This window comes from Musca vetustissima, unplaced genomic scaffold, assembly GCF_032173495.1.
Source record: "Musca vetustissima isolate MV318-11 ecotype Yass unplaced genomic scaffold, APGP_CSIRO_Mvet_v1 utg410670, whole genome shotgun sequence".
Taxonomy (NCBI): Eukaryota; Metazoa; Arthropoda; class Insecta; order Diptera; family Muscidae; genus Musca; species Musca vetustissima.
This window is the reverse complement of record NW_026882649.1, coordinates 12,189-32,040: the sequence shown is the minus strand read 5'-3', so window position 1 is coordinate 32,040 and position 19,852 is coordinate 12,189. Positions and strand designations below refer to the sequence as shown.

The 19,852-nt window shown below is 34.8% G+C and overlaps 2 protein-coding genes across 2 annotated transcripts; one reads left to right on the top strand and one right to left on the bottom strand.

Moving 5' to 3' along the window:
- Window positions 1–4,637: 4,637 nt before the first annotated feature.
- LOC133329257 (GTP-binding protein Rhes-like) lies at window positions 4,638–4,969 on the top strand (the record flags this gene model as incomplete). The annotated part of the gene is made up of 1 exon (XM_061537749.1): window positions 4,638–4,969. A coding segment is annotated over one exon (330 nt), but the record flags the coding sequence as incomplete, so codon positions are not given.
- A 3,977-nt stretch (window positions 4,970–8,946) lies between these two features.
- On the bottom strand, window positions 8,947–17,160 carry LOC133329255 (transient receptor potential cation channel protein painless-like; the record flags this gene model as incomplete). The annotated part of the gene is made up of 4 exons (XM_061537748.1): window positions 17,107–17,160; window positions 16,859–17,041; window positions 14,331–16,787; window positions 8,947–8,967 (listed from the first exon to the last, which is right to left on the bottom strand). Coding segments are annotated over exons 1-4 (2,715 nt in total), but the record flags the coding sequence as incomplete, so codon positions are not given.
- Between the last annotated feature and the right edge of the window lie 2,692 nt (window positions 17,161–19,852).

The following is a 19,852-nucleotide window of genomic DNA, read 5'->3' as shown; positions in this document are numbered from 1 at the left end:
CCTTTAAAAAATAAAATAACCGGGTTTTTATTAATCACACCTCGTATGGGAGGTAAAATGATTCATTCATATTTATATAAAATGGGGTTTATTATTCTCCTTAATCTATATATAAAAGAGCTTAGTGTTAAGTGAGTGAGTGACTGACAGATCATCGCCCAGACGAAACGGCTAAAGCTAGAAGCTTGAAATTTTGAGTGTGGGTTGTTGTTGGTGTGTAGGCGTGAGATAAGGCGGGAAGAGTAATGTGGGTCATTGATAGAATGTTAGAAAGATGTACAAAACGGTTTTTGGAAATTCGGCCTAAAAGTGTAAGAAAAGTACTAATCTTTTCAGCTTTAAAAAAATCGTACTTATGTGTAGGAAAAGTACTAAATGGTACTAAATTTGGTGCAAATTGGATTTAGGTGAACAGATAGAGCTTATGTCTTTAAATTGGGAATTAAAATGGCTGTTGGAGTGTAGGATTGAGTTATGGTACTAAATTTAGTACAATTTGGATTTTGGGAGAACGGATGGAGCTGAAAATCTGAAATTTGGAATTAAGATTGCTGTTGAAGATTAAAATCGTTGGAAATTTGTATTTATGTGTACGAAAAGTTCTAAACGGTCCTAGATTTGGTACCGTTTGGATTTAGGTGAACGGAGAGAGCTGGAACCCTAAATTTTGGAATAACGGTTACTGTTGGAATTAGACATCTGCATGAATGTACTCGTACAATGAATGCCCATCCACATTCATGGGTGTTAAGTCGTATTCAGAGTACACAACAACATTGAATGAGTGCAAATGAATTCAACCACCGAAGTTGTGTTGTTCTTCGTTGTGCTTTGTCCGATCATTTATTTTTTGAACTTCCTACGATGTTATTTATGTTTTAAAAATATTAAATTAATTAAATTCCGTAGAATTATTCATGTTTTTATTTTCCCTTAACAATTTTTTTAGAGAAATTTTGCCCACCATTGTTGTACAGGTACATTCATGCAAATGTTTACCTTGTACACTCTTTAAAATTTATCAGTGAGCAATAGTGAGAAATAATGTCTTTTATTTTTTTTTTCTATTAAATACAAGTAATTAAAAACTCTAGAAAAATAAGTAAAAGTTGAATGAAATGACGTAAGAAAAAACGTCGGAATCTTCCTTAAGGGATATACAAAAATAGGCCTATGCAGAAAATTTTCCCAAATATTGCAAATTAGAGTACAAAGTTATATGAGGAGTACAAATAAGTATTTGCGGAAATACATACGCACTTCTTTTGGGACTTAAAGACTTTTGTTGATTTTTTACATGCTAATGTTATTAAGTAGAGTAGAGATTGTTTATTAAAAAATATGAATACAAATAAGTAAAACGTCCTTAAGTTCGACAGGGCCGACCTTTTTATACTCACCGCCGTGAGGTGAACAGTCAAATTTTTAAATTGATCGGTATTTTTATATGGGTTTTATGCCATGGTAAATAACTACCAAGAGAAATATAAAAAATACAGGCTATTGGAAATTTGGGCTAGGACCTTGTACATACCGTAATCCTCAAATTGTCAAAAATTTGGTGTACAGCTTTGTGGGGTCCATATCGCGGACACCGGGATTGGACACCCAATGAGAACCAAAAATAACAAATACCGAAAATGGGGTAACATAATATGGGGGAACTTGTACCAATATTGATAATTTAGAGTCCTAAATATAAAATTACAGTCGTTTGAAAAACGTACCCAAACCATCAAAAATTTCGAATATTGTGCGGTACCCTAAAAAGTAGACCAATATTGATATTTTTGTTGGAAGGTATCCTACCCCATAAGTACCTAAAATACCAAACTACAGTCAGTTCGGCTGAAAATCATGTCCAAAATCCTAAATATGAAATGTTGACTTAAAGCCTTTACGTGATGTTAAGTCAGTGACATGTGATAAATTGGACTTAGCGCCTTTACTCATCAATACAAAACAACAATAACAAAAGAGATAAATATATTTATTTAAATATATATATATATATATAAGCTATATCGAAATATAAACCGATTTAATCGAAACTTGTTATAAAAATTTCAGTATGTTTTGTGCATATCGGCCACATATATATGGGGGTTATATCTAAATCTGAACCGATTTTCAGGAAACTTAACACACATCATTCTAGACCTAATTCAGTACGCTATGCCAAATTTCGTGCAAATCGAAAGATATATAGGGACTTTGGCACACCATTTACATTAAATCGGACGAAAATAACGAAAATACACATCATTCTAGACCGATTTTTCCCAATTTCAATAGAGTTCGTCCTTGGGCCAAATAAGTGACCTATGTCAGATTTCATCCAATTCGGATCATAAATGTGAACTGTATTTGGTTTACAACTTGACATGGACAGACTGACGGACATGCATAAATCGACTTAGAAAGTAATTCTATGCATATACTAAAAAGGAACCATATGTCCTTATAGTTTCCTTTTGCCTGTTACAAACATATGCACAAAGACCTGTAAACACCTGTACCACAGTGTGGTGAAGGGTATAAAAAATTGGCTTTGCATATAAGGGGACCAATATTAATTACTTCTCGGGAGGATATACTTAAATGTGGACTGAAAAAGGCCATTTTGGATCGTAACGGTTTAGTTTTGTATCTCGACACCCCCGAAGGTAGTAATATTACAACAGAAGTACATACGGACTAACTAATAATGAGTAAATCGTCTTAACATATTATAGGATATACACTGACAATTTGTAGTATTGAATATCCCCCACACTATGGGGTATCCAATTCGAACCCAAATTAAAACCAATTTTTATATGTTTAAAAGTACGTTTAAAAACATCTAAATATTGAAAAAAGAGAAGTAGAGCTATATAGTGGATACATTACTAGATATTCACAAATGTTGCCCTTATTAACAATATATATACTTTTTTTGGCGGAAATGACTATTTCGATGAGTTACAAACAAAAAAAAACTTAACATACCCTTCATACTTTTGTGGATTGTATAAAAACCATAATATCTCTTCAATTAATTCGGGTAATTCGAATACTACTGTATAATTCGACACACTCATTATGTAAAACATGTTCGTGTACGAACTTGCCGCATTTGTTCAAACTTAGTGTGTTACAACATACATTCATACCGAAGTAAACATACACAATGAATACCGGTTCGTCGAATCTGAAACGTGGATTGTATGAATCAAACGAATATACAACTAATTCGAAACTCTAATACCTGAAGCAATTCATGTTTGTTGTACCCTCACTCATTGCACTTCATTTCAAACAAATTTATAGAATAGAAGCCATTACTTTGTGTGAGTGACTCATGGGTGGTGTTTTTGTGCATTCATGCAGATGTCTAGTTGGAATATAAAATTGATATATGGAAGCATAGTACTTGTGTGTACTAAATGGTACTATATTTGATACAACTTAATTATGTGTGAACGGATAGAGCTGGACTCCAGAATTTTTGAATTAAAATTACTGTTGGAGTGTAGGATTCAAACAGTTTAGGAAATACTTAATTATAGAAACAAAAAGTACTAAATGGTACCAACTAGTTTACAAATTGTTTTTGTGTGAACAGATAGGTCTGAGATTCTAAAATTTTGAATTAATATTACAGTTGGAGTGCAGGATTGGGATAGTTCGGTAGTTTTGAAAATTCGTCACTTAAATTTGAAATGAAAATTACATGGAATTCATATAAACGTTGGATGTAGCATGCTAGAAATTTGCGAAAATATGTGTACTAAATGGTATTAAATTTAGTACAATTTAGATTTGAGTGAAAGTATGGAGATGGACAACTTATATCTGAAAATAAAATTACTGTTATAGCACAGGATTGAGACAGTGTTGGAAATTCGAACTCATAAGTACAAAAAGTACTAAATGGTACTAAATATATTACAACTTGGATGTATGTGAACGGATAGGGCTGGGATCCTGAAATTTATGATTGAAATTACTGTTGTAGTGTGTAATTGGATTTGGACTTAAGGTTATTATTGGAGTGCATGACTGAGTTAGTTTTGGAAATTTGTACTTATGGGTACGAACCGCACAAAATTCAGTACAATTTGGACTTTGGTGAACGGGTATAACTCGAATTCTGAAAGATACAATTTAGGTTACTGTGGGAGTGTAGGAAAAGTACAGAATGGTACCAAATCTGGAAGAATTTAGTGAACAGACGGAATCTTCTCGGTGAAGATTCCCACAAAATGTGGCATCTTAGCCACAGCATTAAATATCGTACAGAGTTATTACGAAGAAAATTTTTTGAAAGTTGGATAGCATTTTCCAAGAACAAACACTAATTACACACTCATCCATTTACACTTACGCACACACACACACTGTCATACATATGTACATGAAATATTATCTACTCATATGACATTTACAAGAATGTTGAGGTTTTTCACTTTGGCAGACTCTACTTATTCGAATCCAAACCCCAAGCAGTTATTTCACAGAATTAGTCTTTGATTAACAAGATTATCATTGCATAGCAATGTGTTGTGGCAAATTTTTGTAATTCTAATCACTTTTGTGCACACACACTCATCCTTGTCCTTTGTCTTCTTTTTTCTTCTTCGATTTCATTGCAGATTATCACACAGAAAGGCACCAAACCACCCATTGTTGTGGTCGGTAATAAAATCGACATGGACGAGAGTGAACGACAAGTCGAATATGAAGTCACCGAAATGGTGGTGTGCGAAGATTGGCACTGCGGCTATATCGAATGTTCGGCCAAGGAAAATACTGGAATTGTACAAATATTTAAGGAGCTCTTGGTACAGGCCAACATTCGCTATAATCTAAGTCCGGCGGTGCGAAGAAGACGTCAATCGTTGCCATCGTTTACATCGGCCAAAGGCAGCAAAAGTCCATCACATCGTGGCGCCTTTAAGCGGCATTCATGCACCATGACCTAAGGGATTACGGCAAAGCATGGACGTGAAGAATGATATACGAAGGCATAGAAATAGCTATGATTTTATGGACATTGCCGTTCATAGATCCATCATCATCATCAGCTGTTGTTGTCGGTGTGTGGTAACAAACGAACAAACATAACTGTGAAACTAGTCAGGTTTTAGTTGGAAATTTAGTTTGCATTGGCAATTTTATGGGCCAAAGAGGATAATTTTTATTATCCCTGTGTGTCTCTGTGTTGAATTGGTTTGAGATATTTTTTTTTTTGGCAAAGTATAAATGAAATTACTTAATGTCTACTAAAGATACTAGTGTTGAAGTGTGTGTGTGTTTTTTTTTTTAAACAACAAGTGATGTTTTGATAAAAATAATGACAAATAATAAATTCTAACAAACAATTTTTAAAAGCACCAATTTACACCGGAATGCAAAAGTTTTAGAACTTACCAAAAATTTATGAAAATGCCGAATTCGAATTTTATATCTATGGTATTATGTTCGATTAGTCGTAATTTTATTTTGCATATGTTTGTGACAGACAAAATTAAACGTTGTAGGCTCATGGGTTATTTTAAGAATATTCATAGAATCACTTTCTGAGTCGATTTATGTATGCCCGCCCGTCCGTTTGTCATTGTTAAATTTTAAACAAAGTACATGTCGTATCCCGGACCCGACATTTAGCACAGCCCACTTATTTGGCACAAGGACGAACCCTATTGAAATTGGGAAAAATCGGTTCAGATATATATGCAGCTCCCATATATAGTTTCGTACGTTTTTAAGTAAATGGTGCAACAAAGACTAAATATCTTCAAGAATTATCTTCAAGAATTCTTGAAGATATTTAGTCTTTGCCGATTATTGTTTCAGCATCAAGTGACGGCTAAAGGGCTTCTCAAACTTTAAACGTTTTTTTCTCTTTTGCGAATGGCGGGCACGATAACTCAAAAACTAATAACCCAATCGATTCCAAATCTTTACGCGTTTCTCTGTGAGTGTATAGATATCGTATGAACTAGGATAAAGTCAATCGGTGAAGATCTTCCTTATTTTTATACCCTCCACCATAGTATGAAGGGTATATTATTTTTATACCCTCCACCATAGTATGGAGGGTATATTAATTTTGTTTTTCCGTTTGTAACTCATCGAAATAATCATTTCCGACCCTATAAAGTATATATATTCTTGATCAGCGTAAAATTAAGCATGTCCGTCTGTCTGTCCGTCTGTTGTAATCACTCTAGCGTCTAAACGAGTTGAGATAGATCGCCAAAATTTTGCACAGCGTCGTCTTTTGTCTGCAGGCAGGTCAAGTTCGAAGATGGGATATATCAGTCCACGTTTAGGCATAGCTCCCATATAAGGGTACCCCAAAATGTTCGGTATTTTGGGGTTCTTGAGGGCGTTTTTCAACCAAATTCGCTGAAATTTGCTACATTGGTTTCGTATTGGGTACTAAATGTCTCCACAAAAAATTATAAATATAGGTCCATATTTTGGGATCGCCCCCATATAAGGGTACCCCCAATTTTGCGGTATTTTGGGGGGTTTGATCACATTTTTCGACCGAATTCGTTGAAATTCGGTACTTTGAGTTCTTATTGGGTAGCAAATCTCTATACTAAAAATTATAAATATAGGTCAATTTTTTCGGGTAGCCCCCATATAAGGGTACCCGCAATTTTCGATATTTTGAGGTTCTTGAGCACGTTTTTCAACCCATTTCGCTGAAATTTGGTATTTTGTAGTCGTATATGGTAACAACTCTCCCCACCAAAAATTCACCCTTTTTAGGGGTAGTCCCCATATAACCCCCTTTTTTTATATTAAAATAGTTATCTGATTTGTTCCGTGTGTAGCGGTTGGGTTGTGTTGCGGGGAATAGTCAATTTGTACCCTACAAAGACGATTTAGCCATCTGTTGTAAGCATTCCGCCTTCTAAAGATATTGTGATAAAAAAAAAACTCAAATATGACGATAATGAAATATATTGGTAGACATTTAGTCATCTCCTCAATAGAGTGATACCTCCTGAAGGAAAGAATTGAGATATACAATTAATATATTGGGTTCAAAACTGGTATATACCGGACATTAATTAGGCATAGCCCTCATATATATACTATACTATGTAATCAATATTGGCCCCCCCTTTAGGCATACCCTCTGTAATCTAAATTACAGTAGTTTGAGGATTTTATACTCTACCATGCGTTATCAGTATCAGTCCACTTGTTGGATCTTACAGATTTTAGAAAAAATCCCCATTAAAAATTGCTGAAGTTTGTATTTGGTGTACATAATGGTTTACATAAATCGGTTTGTAGAATTATCGGTATATGCCCACTTTTTGGTATGTTCCCTATATTTTCATTTCATGTATCTGTCAGTACAACTATGGTGGAGGGTATTCAAAGTTCGGCCCGGCCGAACTTAACGCTTTTTCACTTGTTTAACTTGGTTCTTGTTCAAAAATCGGCGAATTTCCAAAAATATTCTGTCAAAGGTCCGCCATTTTGACAACTCCTCACTTCCAGTGAGGAGTTATCATGCCCGCCATCAAAAATAAGGACTTCTTTTTAATTACAAAAAACAACAACAAAACAAGAACAAAAATTTTTTGTAAATTATTTTTCTTCACTTTTAAATCTTCAAATATATATGTACAAAGTTACAAACCTTAACAAGCATTGGTATTGATTTACCAGCCCATTGAAAATCTTGAAAAATTAAAATCGAGAATGGGGGCTTCCCTTAAGTACAATTTGACGTTTGCGATGTTTTCAGATTTAAATATAGCGCCCATTTATATTTTCGTCCGGTTTTATGTAAATGGCACATAAAACTTTCAAAGAAGGATATATTAGGTTGGGGAAAAAGAAATCCATTAATTTTTTATGAACTATAGGACTTTATTTAACATGCTTCGGAAAGTCCGATTTGGAAGTCCAAATATGCACCGCATTTATGAAATTTTGCAATATGATAATCGCTTGGTGCCAAATCCGGACTGTATGGCCGATGCATTTAAATTTCCCAACCAAGCTCCCGAAGTATCTGGCGAGTCGCTGTAGATGTGTGTGGCCTAGCGTTGTTCTGATGGAACACGACATCTATCCTGTTTACCAATTCTGGCCGTTTCTGGTCAATTGAAATTCGATCCATCCTATTTTTTTCTGTTAATTGGTGTGGCACCTAAACATCGAGCTTCTTTTTTATCGATTTATAGCTCCTGGGCGATGTTACGACTGCTAATATGCCGGTAAACTTCGCTCATTTCTCTTATTTTGTCGATATTTTCGACGTCCGGCGTAAATCTCAAAAAAGTATATATATATATATACTTATATATATATATATATATATATATATGATTAAGGCGCTAAGGTATAGGTATTCAGGATGTGTGATAAAAATATCGAAAATCGAGTATGAAAAGTGGACCTTTTGATTTCGTCAAAGATCAAAAGTCAACATTGACTTTTAAACTTTTCAATACAAAAAGTAGATTATTTGTTTATTCATGCTTCGTGTGGAGGTGTAAACCAACCATTCTTCTTTTACCTCGGTCATGTGAAACAGTTCCTTCATTGAATCGAAGTTTTGCGTCTTCTAGAAGTCTCGCTAGTTTTGCCTCAATGTTTTGGTACCACATATGAGGGAAGTGCAATGATTTACTCCACAAAGCCGTAAGCTCTAAGCATCCAATAAAATACACTTTATTTTAGAGGAGAGTAGGCGACTTTGTTCACTTAGTAGTGCTTAAACTATTGCCACATCACTTGCTCTGGATGACGCTCGAAATTGGAGTAGTTTCTTTGTTTAGGTTACCTTGTTCATCATTTTAAATTTTTAAAAGAAACTAACGTCATAAATGTGGTTTCTTAAAAAAAAATCAGTGAGCGGAGCAACTTTCACGAAGAACTAACTTTCTGAGGATCTATATTCTGAACTTGGGCAATATTTCGCGATTTTTGAACCATCTGGATCAACTAGAGGCCGACAATTATTACTAATGTTCAGTACAGCCCTTCTAATTACTTGTCCAGATTACCTTCCCTTGTGTTGTGATCTTCTTATTATCATTGGAGCCTACAGATCGACTCGAAAAAACACAAAAAATGAAGTTTTCGGTCCACTTCATGACAATATGATTATCTGATCGTCACCGTAAATTGTAGGCTTTATCCTATATTTCCGTCCTCTAGTGTGGTAAAGGGTTACTAAATAATATCGGAATACATTAGTACCTGTAAATATTTAAGTGTAACTCCCACATCTGAGTACATACGACCATATAATTGGTATGAATTTAAAGGTCAAGCACTGCCCTTGGATGTACCAACAACTTTTCGGGTCTATGTCCTTCAGGGGTAAATCTATATGCAATAGAATACAAATTTTGTAATTTTTCGCACAAAAGTCAGGGTCTATTTGACCCGCTAAATATTGACCGATCCTTATAAAAACAGGTATGCTTATTCTTTGGCCCGATCCCCTTCTCTATGTACAATGTTTAGGTCATAATTGCGGCCTCTAGAGCGACCAGAAAAACCGATAAAAGTTAAGTATTTGGTCCATTTCATCCCCTAGATATTAACCGATCTTTACCAAAAACAAAAAAATTTCGTGAAGATTGGTCCATAACTGTGGCCTGTATCGTGTTTACAAAATATAATGGACATACGGACGGACGAACACACATATCTAGATCGACTCAGCTAGTCGAGATATGACGATCGGTATATTTAAAGGTGGGTCTAGGACCAATATTTCGCGGCTTTACAAATTCTTGGGGCTGCACAAAGCTATAATACCCTGACAATAAGTTGTGTAGGGTATAATAATTTTGAATGAAAAGGAATAGCTACCATAACAGAACCCAAAGGGGAATTCGACATAAATGTATTGGACACATGCACATTTTAAGTTTTTCAAAAAACCAACGTCATAAATGCGGTTTCTTTAAAAAATATCTTGACGGAGAGGTAGCTAACAGAAAAACAGTAAAAATTGAATATTGAATGTAAGGGAGTAGGTACCATAGCTGAACCTAAAGGGGAATTCCATATTTATGTATTGGAGTTTGTAGTTACCTACGGCAATCATAAACATTACATAGCCGTTTGTACGATTTTTCTCCGATTGTACAAACCATAAAAATACCCATAGATGACTGAAAGTCTCGCATATTACCTTAAAAATTCGAATTCGGCATATATTAAAAGAAAACAGTATTAATGGTGTCTACGCATAAGAAACATGTGTTATATATATAAAAATATTCAATAATATATAAGATTTTATATGATTTTAAACAAAATGATGTATTTTAGAATAAATGTTGATAATTTATAAAATACAAAAATAAAACATAATTTTAAAGCTGATAATATCGCACAATATTTAACAGAAAAAATTAAGACAACTACTTTATTTTCAAATAATATGGTTTCCAAAATTTGTATTCAAACTCTTACACAATTCCAAAAAAAAAAAAAAATATTTCAGTATTAAGAATTGTGACATATATTTCGAAATGATGATAGTCAATTCAATAAAATGAAATAAGTCAAATAATTTATTTGAAAATTGAAATTTGGCCTGTAAATGCCTTTCTTGTAAATTGCTTTAAATTAAAACAAAATGCAAAATTTATGTTAAACAAACACCACAAAACAGACGATGAAATTTAACTCAGCTTCATCAGAAAAAAAAATATATATTCAATTAATCTAACAATTTCCAATAAGTTGCTGAATAAATTAAATATAATTTTAAGACTTAAGAAAAACAAAAGAAGAAAAGCATCCCAATTTTGCTTAGTATAGATTTTGTAACAAGTTTTCTTTTTGATACTAATATTTAAGTAATAAAAGTTGTATATGCAACAATATAATAAACATACAGTACTTATGGAAGAATATAACAACAACATCAATTTTATATTTATGTACATTAGCTAATAAGATGTTTTTAATTGTTTTAATTAAATTAGAAGAAGAGGAAAAAAAAAACACTAATGCTTAAGTACAAAAAAAAACAAGGCGAAAAAATAAGATTGATAACAACAAATAAATTTTTGATATTATGAAACTGATGGTTTGCAAAACAAAATAAAATACCAATAAAATAAGCTATTTATAAATTAATTTAAGAAATGTTGATTTTAAAAGCAAAAATAAAATATTTTGTGTAATAAAATAAATGAAAACTCAAAATTTATATATTTTTGTGTGTAAAGCATTTTTTTTTTGGGAAGAAACACACTAATGGTGAGTATGATCGCGGTGCATTAGACGACGCTATACCTATTCGAATGACGTAGATTTTTAAAGATTTTTTTAAAGAACCTCATCAGCCAAATGGCGTGGATTTTTAAAGAATTTTTTTCTGGGGTCCCTAAGAGGCTTGGATTTTTAAGGAATATTATTTCTGGGGTCCATAAAAGGCGTGGAGTTTTGAAGAATATTTTTTCTGGGCTAAAGATGGGCGTGGATTTTTAAAGAAAATGTTTTCTGGGGTCCATAAGAAGCGTGGATTTTTAAAGAAAATGTTTTTTGTGGGATCCATAAGAGGCGTGGATTTTTGAAAATAAGGACAAGGATTCTTGAAGAATATTTTTTGCTACGGTCTATAAGAAGCGTGGATTTTTATACCCTTCACCACACTGTGGTACAGGGTATTATGTCTTTGTGCATATGTTTGTAACAGGCAAAAATAATCGAGATAGACCCATGGTTGCTTTTGAGAATATGCATAGAATCACTTTCTGAGTCGATTTATGCATGTCCGTCCGTCCGTCACTCTGTCCGTCCGTCCATGTATTTTTGATAACAAAGTACAGGTCGCATTTATGATCCGATTTGAATGAAATTTGGCACAGGTCACTTAATTGGCCCAAGAACGAACCCTATTGAAATTGGAGAAAATCGGTCCACGTTTAGGCAAAGCTCCCATATAAGGGTACCCTCCAATTTTCGGTATTTTGAGGTTATTTAGCACGTTTTTTACCTGAATTCGCTGAAATTTGGTACTTTGAGTTCTTATTGGGTAGCAAATTTCCCTACTAAAAATTATAAATATAGTTCAATTTTTTCGGATAGTCCCCATATAAGGGTAGCCCCAATTTTCGGTATTTTGGGGGTTTTTATCGCATTTTTTGACCGAATTCGCTGAAATTTGGTACTTTGAGTTCATATTGGGTAGCAAATTTCCCTACTAAAAATTATAAATATAGGTCAATTTTTTCGGATAGTCCCTATATGAGGGTAGCCCCAATTTTCGGTATTTTGGGGGTTTTGATCGCACTTTTAGACCGAATGCGCTGAAATTTGGTACTTTGAGTTCTTATTGGGTAGCAAATTTCCCTACTAAAAATTATAAATATATAAAAAAAATTATAAATATTTTTGGTATTTTGGGGGTTCTGATCGTATTTTTCGACCGAATTGACTGCAATTTAGTACGTCGAGTTCTTATTAGGTACCAAATCTCTCCACTATAAATTATGAAATTGGGAAAAATCGGTTCAGATTTAGATATAGCTCCCATATATATTTTCGTCCGATTTAAGGTAAATGGTGCACCAAAGTCCCTATATATCTTTTGATTTGCACGAAATTTGGCACAGCGTACTGAATTAAGCCTAGAATGATGTGTGCTAAGTTTCGTGAAAATCGGTTCAGATTTAGATATAACTCCCATATATATTTTCGTCCGATTTAAGGAAAATGGTGTACCAAAGTCTCTGTATACCTTTCGATTTCCACGAAATTTGGTACTGCGTACTGAATAAAGTCTAGAATGATGTGTGTTAAGTTTCGTGAAAATCAAAAATGCGACGTCTGTTAAGGGGACCCCCCCATTCTCGGAGTCAAAATTTTTGTTGATATAATTCGAATCTGATTAAGGAATGTCTCTACAAAATTTCAAGTGAAAATCTCAAGAAGTCTTGAAGATATATCCGATTTATTGTATCAACATTAAGTGACGGCTAAAGGGCTTCTCAAACTTTAAACGCGTTTTACTCTAAACATTTTTTTGTGAATGACGGGCACGATAACTCAAAAACCAATAATCCAATCGGTTCCAAATTTTGCAGCGTTTCTCTGAGAGTGTATAGCTCTCGTATGAACTAGGATAAAGCCAATCGGTGAAGATCTTCCTTATTTTTTAACATGGTTTTTGGTAAAAAATCGGCAATTTTCCAAAAAAAAAATTTTCAAAGGGCCACCATTTTGTTAATTTTAGAGCGAAGTCAATAATCCTAGTTCATACGAGAGCCAGACATGTCCTCTTTCTAACACAGTTGGAATTTTCGGATTCCGATGTTCCAGTGAGGAGTTATCATGCCCGCCATAGAAAATGTGGACTTTTCTTTGCACCCAAAAAACAACAACAAAACAACAACAACAAATTTTTGTAAATTATTTTTCTTCCTTTTTAAATCTTCAAATATATATGTGCCAAGTTACAAACCTTAACAAGCATTGGTATTCATTTACCAGCCCATTTAAAATCTTAAAAATAAAAAATCGAGAATGGGGGGGTTCCCTTAAGATTCATCTGTTGAATTTACCCAAAGTGGTGAAGGGTATCATATAGTCGGCCCCGTCCGACTTTACCACTTTCCTTACTGGTTAAAGAATATTTTTTGCTACGGTCCATAAGAGGCGGGGCTTTTTAAAGAATATTTTTTGCTACGATCCATAAGAGGTGTGGATTGTTAAAGAATATTATTTCTGGGGTCCATAACAGGCGTGGATTCTTAAAGAATAGTTTTTGCTAACAGGCAAGGATTTTTAAAGAATACTTTTTGCTACAATCTATAAGAGGCGTGAATTTTTTAAGAATATTTTTTGCTACGGTCCATAAGAGGCCTGGGTATTCAAAGAATATTTTTTGCGACGGTCCATAGAGGCCTGGATTTTCAAGGAATATTTTTTGCTACGGTCCATAAGAGGCCTGGATTTTCAAAGAATATTTTTGACTCGATCCATAAGAGGCCTGGATTTTCAAGGAATATTTTTTCTTGGGTCCATCAGAGCCGTAGATTTTTTAGAGAATAATTTTTCTGGAGCTGTGGATTTTTAAAGAATATTTTTTGGGGTCCAAAAAAAAAATTTCAAGATTTATTTTTATATAAATTTATTAATACTTAGCACTTCAAATGCAAAACTTGTGTATACAATTTAGAAAAAACACATTATTGTTACATATATTTGATAAAAAAAAATATTCTTACAATTAATATATTAAATTATTATTAATTATTACCATTATTATTCATATATATTTTATAACATTTATTTCAGTTCATATCATTTTTAATGGCTTTCAATAAATTAAATACTTCATCCATTTTACATTCAATATTACGCAGACGATTCTCGGTATCCTGCAATCGTTTGCGATTTTCCATTTTGACGGTTTTCTGTTCCAAAACAGCCATGGCCAATTTGACAGTACGACGATCCATTTCGGAACATTTATTGGTGACGCAGGAACAGAGACAAGGCAAAAATTGTACTGGTGGATCGAGAAGTTTCTTCACCTTGTCCATATCATTCGAGGGCAAGGGATGGAAGGAGTTCTTCCTCAAATTGCCATTCAACGGTTTCATTTCGTAGGTGTCACCAATGGGAATCAGAATTTTATTGCTATCATTTGGCATTATGGCAATGTGACGATAATTGGGATAGAGATTCATCAGGCGACGACAAATCGAACGGAATGGCTCATGGTTGACAATAAAACTGGAACGTTCCGAACGACCGGTGAGTACTTCCTCGTAACGTGTCAACAATTGGGTACGGCAAATGGCACCGTTCAATTCCGCCTGATCTTTAATGGCTTGGGTATCGCTGACAGCCAAGCCATTGAGCAAATTGAACAGGACAATTGTCATCAGGAAGACGAAGAGAAGGAAGAGTAAGTAGCTGTAAACGGAATCGAATTGAAGATCGCCTGCATCAAATTCACCCGTTAACATGACAATGGTTTTAATCATCGATGCCAAGGGATTGGAGAATTTATTGAAATCATCATCTTCGGGCGGTACAGGTTTATTATCAGCATCCACCTGTGGCTTACCGAACAAAATATAGAAACACAAACTGAAAGTGATGACAAAGATCGAATAGAGTGTGAAGCTTTTAATGAAACTTTTACAGACAGCCCTCAGCATAAGCATATGCGTGGAAATGGAAAGCACCGGAAGGGAGCCAACGAGCAGACATAGTTCCACCGAAATAAGAAGCATGGTAAGGACGGGGATTATTCTCTCTTTCTGCAGATCATAGCTGGATGTACTACATGTTATAATGGCCAGAACGATGAGCACCACTTCCATATAATTTGTGGGCGAACGGAAATAATGTATCGGTGACATGACAAATTGTATGGCCTCACGCAATATCATATAGAAAATGCCCACCCATGAGATGAGGCCAAAAATCGCCGTGGCCGCATTCGAATCACTTTCACTGCATTTCAAAACGGTGTGGGCTACAATGGAAACGGCAAAGAAGAAATAAAGCAGAAAATTGATATAGAAAATCGTCGAGAGACGATGCCATTTGAGGAATAGGAAGCTGGTAATCAGCGGATGTTGCAGCAAATGTTGGAATTCCTTAGTTTTGGCTATGAAGGCAATCGGAGCCATTTCTTCGCGTAGATGGTGGTTAGCCTTTGGCTTGGAACCGCTCATCTCAGGCATCAAGTTCATAAAATTAATTAAAATCTCAAAGGATTCATCACCTGCACGGGCACCATTTGAACTAATGCAATGATCGAAATGTTCCTCCAGCAATTCAGGACTCATGCCGTCGATGGGCAGTTCATGGAATTTACTCTTCACACCAATATAGGCACCACGTTTCAATAGTTCTCGTATGGCTTCGGTGTTACGATATTTCACAGCATAATGCAGGGGTGTCGAGCGGGTCTTATCCATTTCGTTGATATCAATTCGATCCGATTCCAATAGGGTATAGAAACATTTGCGATAATCACAATATTCCTGGGCCGGTTGTTCGTTCATTTTACGTATCACGGTAATCAAGGGATAATCATGATCACCCATTTTCAGATCCTCCAATTCCAAGAGGCGTCTCAGGGCATGGCTGTTGCCATAAATGGTGGCCACTTCCATGGGACGGTTACCCCTCAACGCCGCATTATAATTAACCCCACTCGCCAATATCATATCAAATGCCTCATTGTGACCCTTACGTATGGCTTCCAATAGCAGTGGTAGATTTTCATCCTTCATGGTATTCTTCAAGTTATCCTTATCCGATATGTTCAGTTGATATTGTGGGAATTGTTCTTTGAATTTTTCCGTATCATCACATTTGATGTAGGACAACAGTTTTTCCATGGTAACCTCTGTTGTGCTGCGAACCTCAGGCAATTTCATGTCGGGATAAAGTTCCATTAACTTCTCTCTCAATTCGCCCTCACGATATGTATCCAAATCAATATCGCCATGGGATAAAAACATTTCAGCAATTTCACGCTTCTTAATGTCATCTAATTTACGATTTCTCACCACAAAATGGAGAGGTGTAAAATCGGATTGATTGGGTATGTTCGGTGAGGCACCATAGTCCAATAGACACTTCATGCATTCTTTGACATTATTGACATTATCATTGTTGATATTTTTGGCCAATGAGTTTAGGGGCGTTAACTCGTGATATTTTTTATCCACCATAACATTGGAATATTTTAGAAGGGCCTTTAAAATTTGGGGGTCTTGCGAGTCGGCTGCAAAACTTATGGCATATTTTACCAAATGGGGATTGCGCTGAAATGAAGAACAAAAGACGCACACACATGTTTTTATTAAATCATTTTTTGTTTTGTATGCAAACTCACATTATTTGGACTACAACCCTTTTGAAGACATTCCTCAACAAATTGGGCACAACCCGGCATACTCAGCGCCTTTTCGAAAATACACGAATGATTATTGTCCAGTCTCAAGGGATCGGCACCCAAATCTAAGGCCACGCGAAATTCCTTAATATTCTTACTAGCCAAGGCATCGGATAGTTGGGTCTAGAAAAAAGAAAACAATGTTTTTAAATAAATGACATTTATTGGAATAATCGCATCGAACATACCTGTGGATCCATTACACATGGTGGTATTTCAATTGCTTGAAATTTATTTGCCATATTTCCTTATTATTACAGCAGTCTCATGCAGGCTAATGTGGTAAGGGCAGTTATTAAAAAGGTTTTCTGAAATATGAGAAAATTATTGCAATTAGTTTTAATTTTTTCGAAAACCTTTCCTAAAGATATTCAAGAAAGTACATTTATGATTTTTTAAAAATCTCACTCTATCCAACTATATTGGGAGGGTATAACATCTCGAAATATTTACATACAGATCATAATATTTTTATGAGCTGAATTAGGTTACTTATGTGGGTCAAACTATCTATTATTACTTATAATGGTCGCAATTTTGGTCTGACTTACTCTCTCAAATCAAGTCAATTAAGAACTCTGTGTCTGAAGCAGCATCCATTTCCAACATAAAAATCGAAACCATTTCTATTGAGAATCCTAATTATAAGCAGAAATGATATTTTCAGGGGTATACTCAGATATTTGAGAAGACATCTAATGTTGTCTGGCCCCTACTCTGAAAATCCCCTTAAGACCTAGATTTTAATCAAGTTACCCAACATGGATAGCGCTAGGCTTGCAGTTCCTCCATTAATTGGGCAACAATATTGAATTTTGCAACAGAAAGATTAAAACTCCAATATATGAATGAAATCTAATTTAGACGAATAAGACAACTCGTTTTAACAATTAAAAATTCATATTTTTCTTTTTTACATAAATACGGGTGGCGCCCAATTCGAAAATAATTTTCCATATTGGCCGTACAGCCTTTTGAGAATAAAACCTGCACATTCAACGGGAATTGGAGCTCATATGACAGTTTATATAATCCTGTGGAGATGTCGACTCCGAGTCTTAAACCTTCACCGCAAAGTCTGATTGATAATGCTGGTGATGGCCGTAAAGACATTGACCAGAATATCTAATTGATGCCTCAATGCTTGAGAAATCGAAAAACAAACTATAGTTTGGCGGGTGTTTTGCGAAAATGGCGACCAACTTGAAAGTAATATTCTATATTGGTCGCTCGACCTGTTGGTATGTTCCTCTTCCATGATTCTCTAGAGTAAAACCAGTAAGGAAAGTAGTAAAGTCGGACGGGGCCGACTATATGATACCCTTCACGACGTTGGGTATATTCAACAGATGGGATCCTAACAGACGTCCCATTTTTGAAGGACCATTAACATGAAATTAAACATGCCATTCAACCTAAACCTATACTAAGTTTTTGTCAAATAGGGACTTTGGTGCACTATTTACCTAAAATCGGACGAAAATATATATGGGAGCTACATCTAAATCGGAACCGATTTTCGGGGATCTTAACACACATCATTCTGGACCTAATTCATTACGCTGTGCCAAATTTCGTGCAAATTGAAGGATATGTAGGAACTTTGGACTAATATATGGTAGCTATATCTAAATCTGAACCAATTTTCACGAAATTTAACACACATCGTTCTATGCTTAATTCAGTACGCTGCACCAAATTTCGTGCATATCGAAGAATATATAAGGACTTTAGTGCACCATTTACCTTAAATCGGACGAAAATATATATGGGTGCTATATCTAAATCTGAACTGTTTTTTTCCCAATTTCAATAGGGTTCGTCCTCGAGCCAAATGAGTGAACTGTGCCAAATTTCATCCAAATCGGATCGCAAATGCGACCTGTACTTTGTTAACAAAAATACATGGACGGACGGGCAGACGGACATGCATAAATCGACTTAAAAGTGATTCTATGCATATTCTCAAAAGGAACCATGTATCTATCTCGTTTCCTTTTGCCTGTTACAAACATATGCACAAAGACATAATACCCTGTACCACAGTGTGGTGAAGGGTATAAATCGGTTACCAAAGCCCGAGATTCAAACCTCCAGAGCAATGCCAACATGTCGCATTTTTTTTTTTTTTTTTTTGACGATCAATGAATTTTATTTGACATAATCGTGGGATACGGATTATCACGCTGTCAAAAATACAAATATTCAAGTTTTGTCTTTGGTGCTGAGAAAAGTTTTGAATTCTACGATTTAAAAGCTGAAGAATAGTTTGTGTATATGTTTGTAACAGGCAAAAGTAAACGAGATAGATAGACACATGGTTCTTTTCGCTAATATGCATAGAATTACTTTCTGAGTCGATTTATGCATGTCCGTCCGTCTGTCCATAATAAATTGTAAACAAAGTACAGTAGCTCCCATATATATTTACGTCCGATTTTATATAAATGGGGCATAGCGATTTCAATTGATTTAAGAATGATATGTGTTAAGGTTTGTTTAAATCGGTTTAGATTTAGTTCCAATATATATTGTAGTGCGATTTTATGTATATGTGCACCGAAGAGCCTATATTTTTTCGATTTACACGAAATTTGGCAGAGGGTATTGAAATGAGTTTAGAGTAATAGGTTGGGATTTGTAAAAATCGGTTCAAATTTAGATATAGCTACCATATATATTTTCGTCCAATTTAATGTAAGTGATGCACCGGCGAGCCTATGTTTTATTCCATATACACGAACTATAGCAGTGGGTATGCATTTTAGTCTTGAATATATTGTTTTATATTTGAAATCGGTTAGGATTTAGATATAGCTTCCATATATACTTGAGTTCGATTTTATGTAAATGATGCACCATTTGTAATCGGTTCAGATTTAGATATAGCTTAGTCCAATTTTATGTAAATGGTGCACCATAGATCTGGTTCGA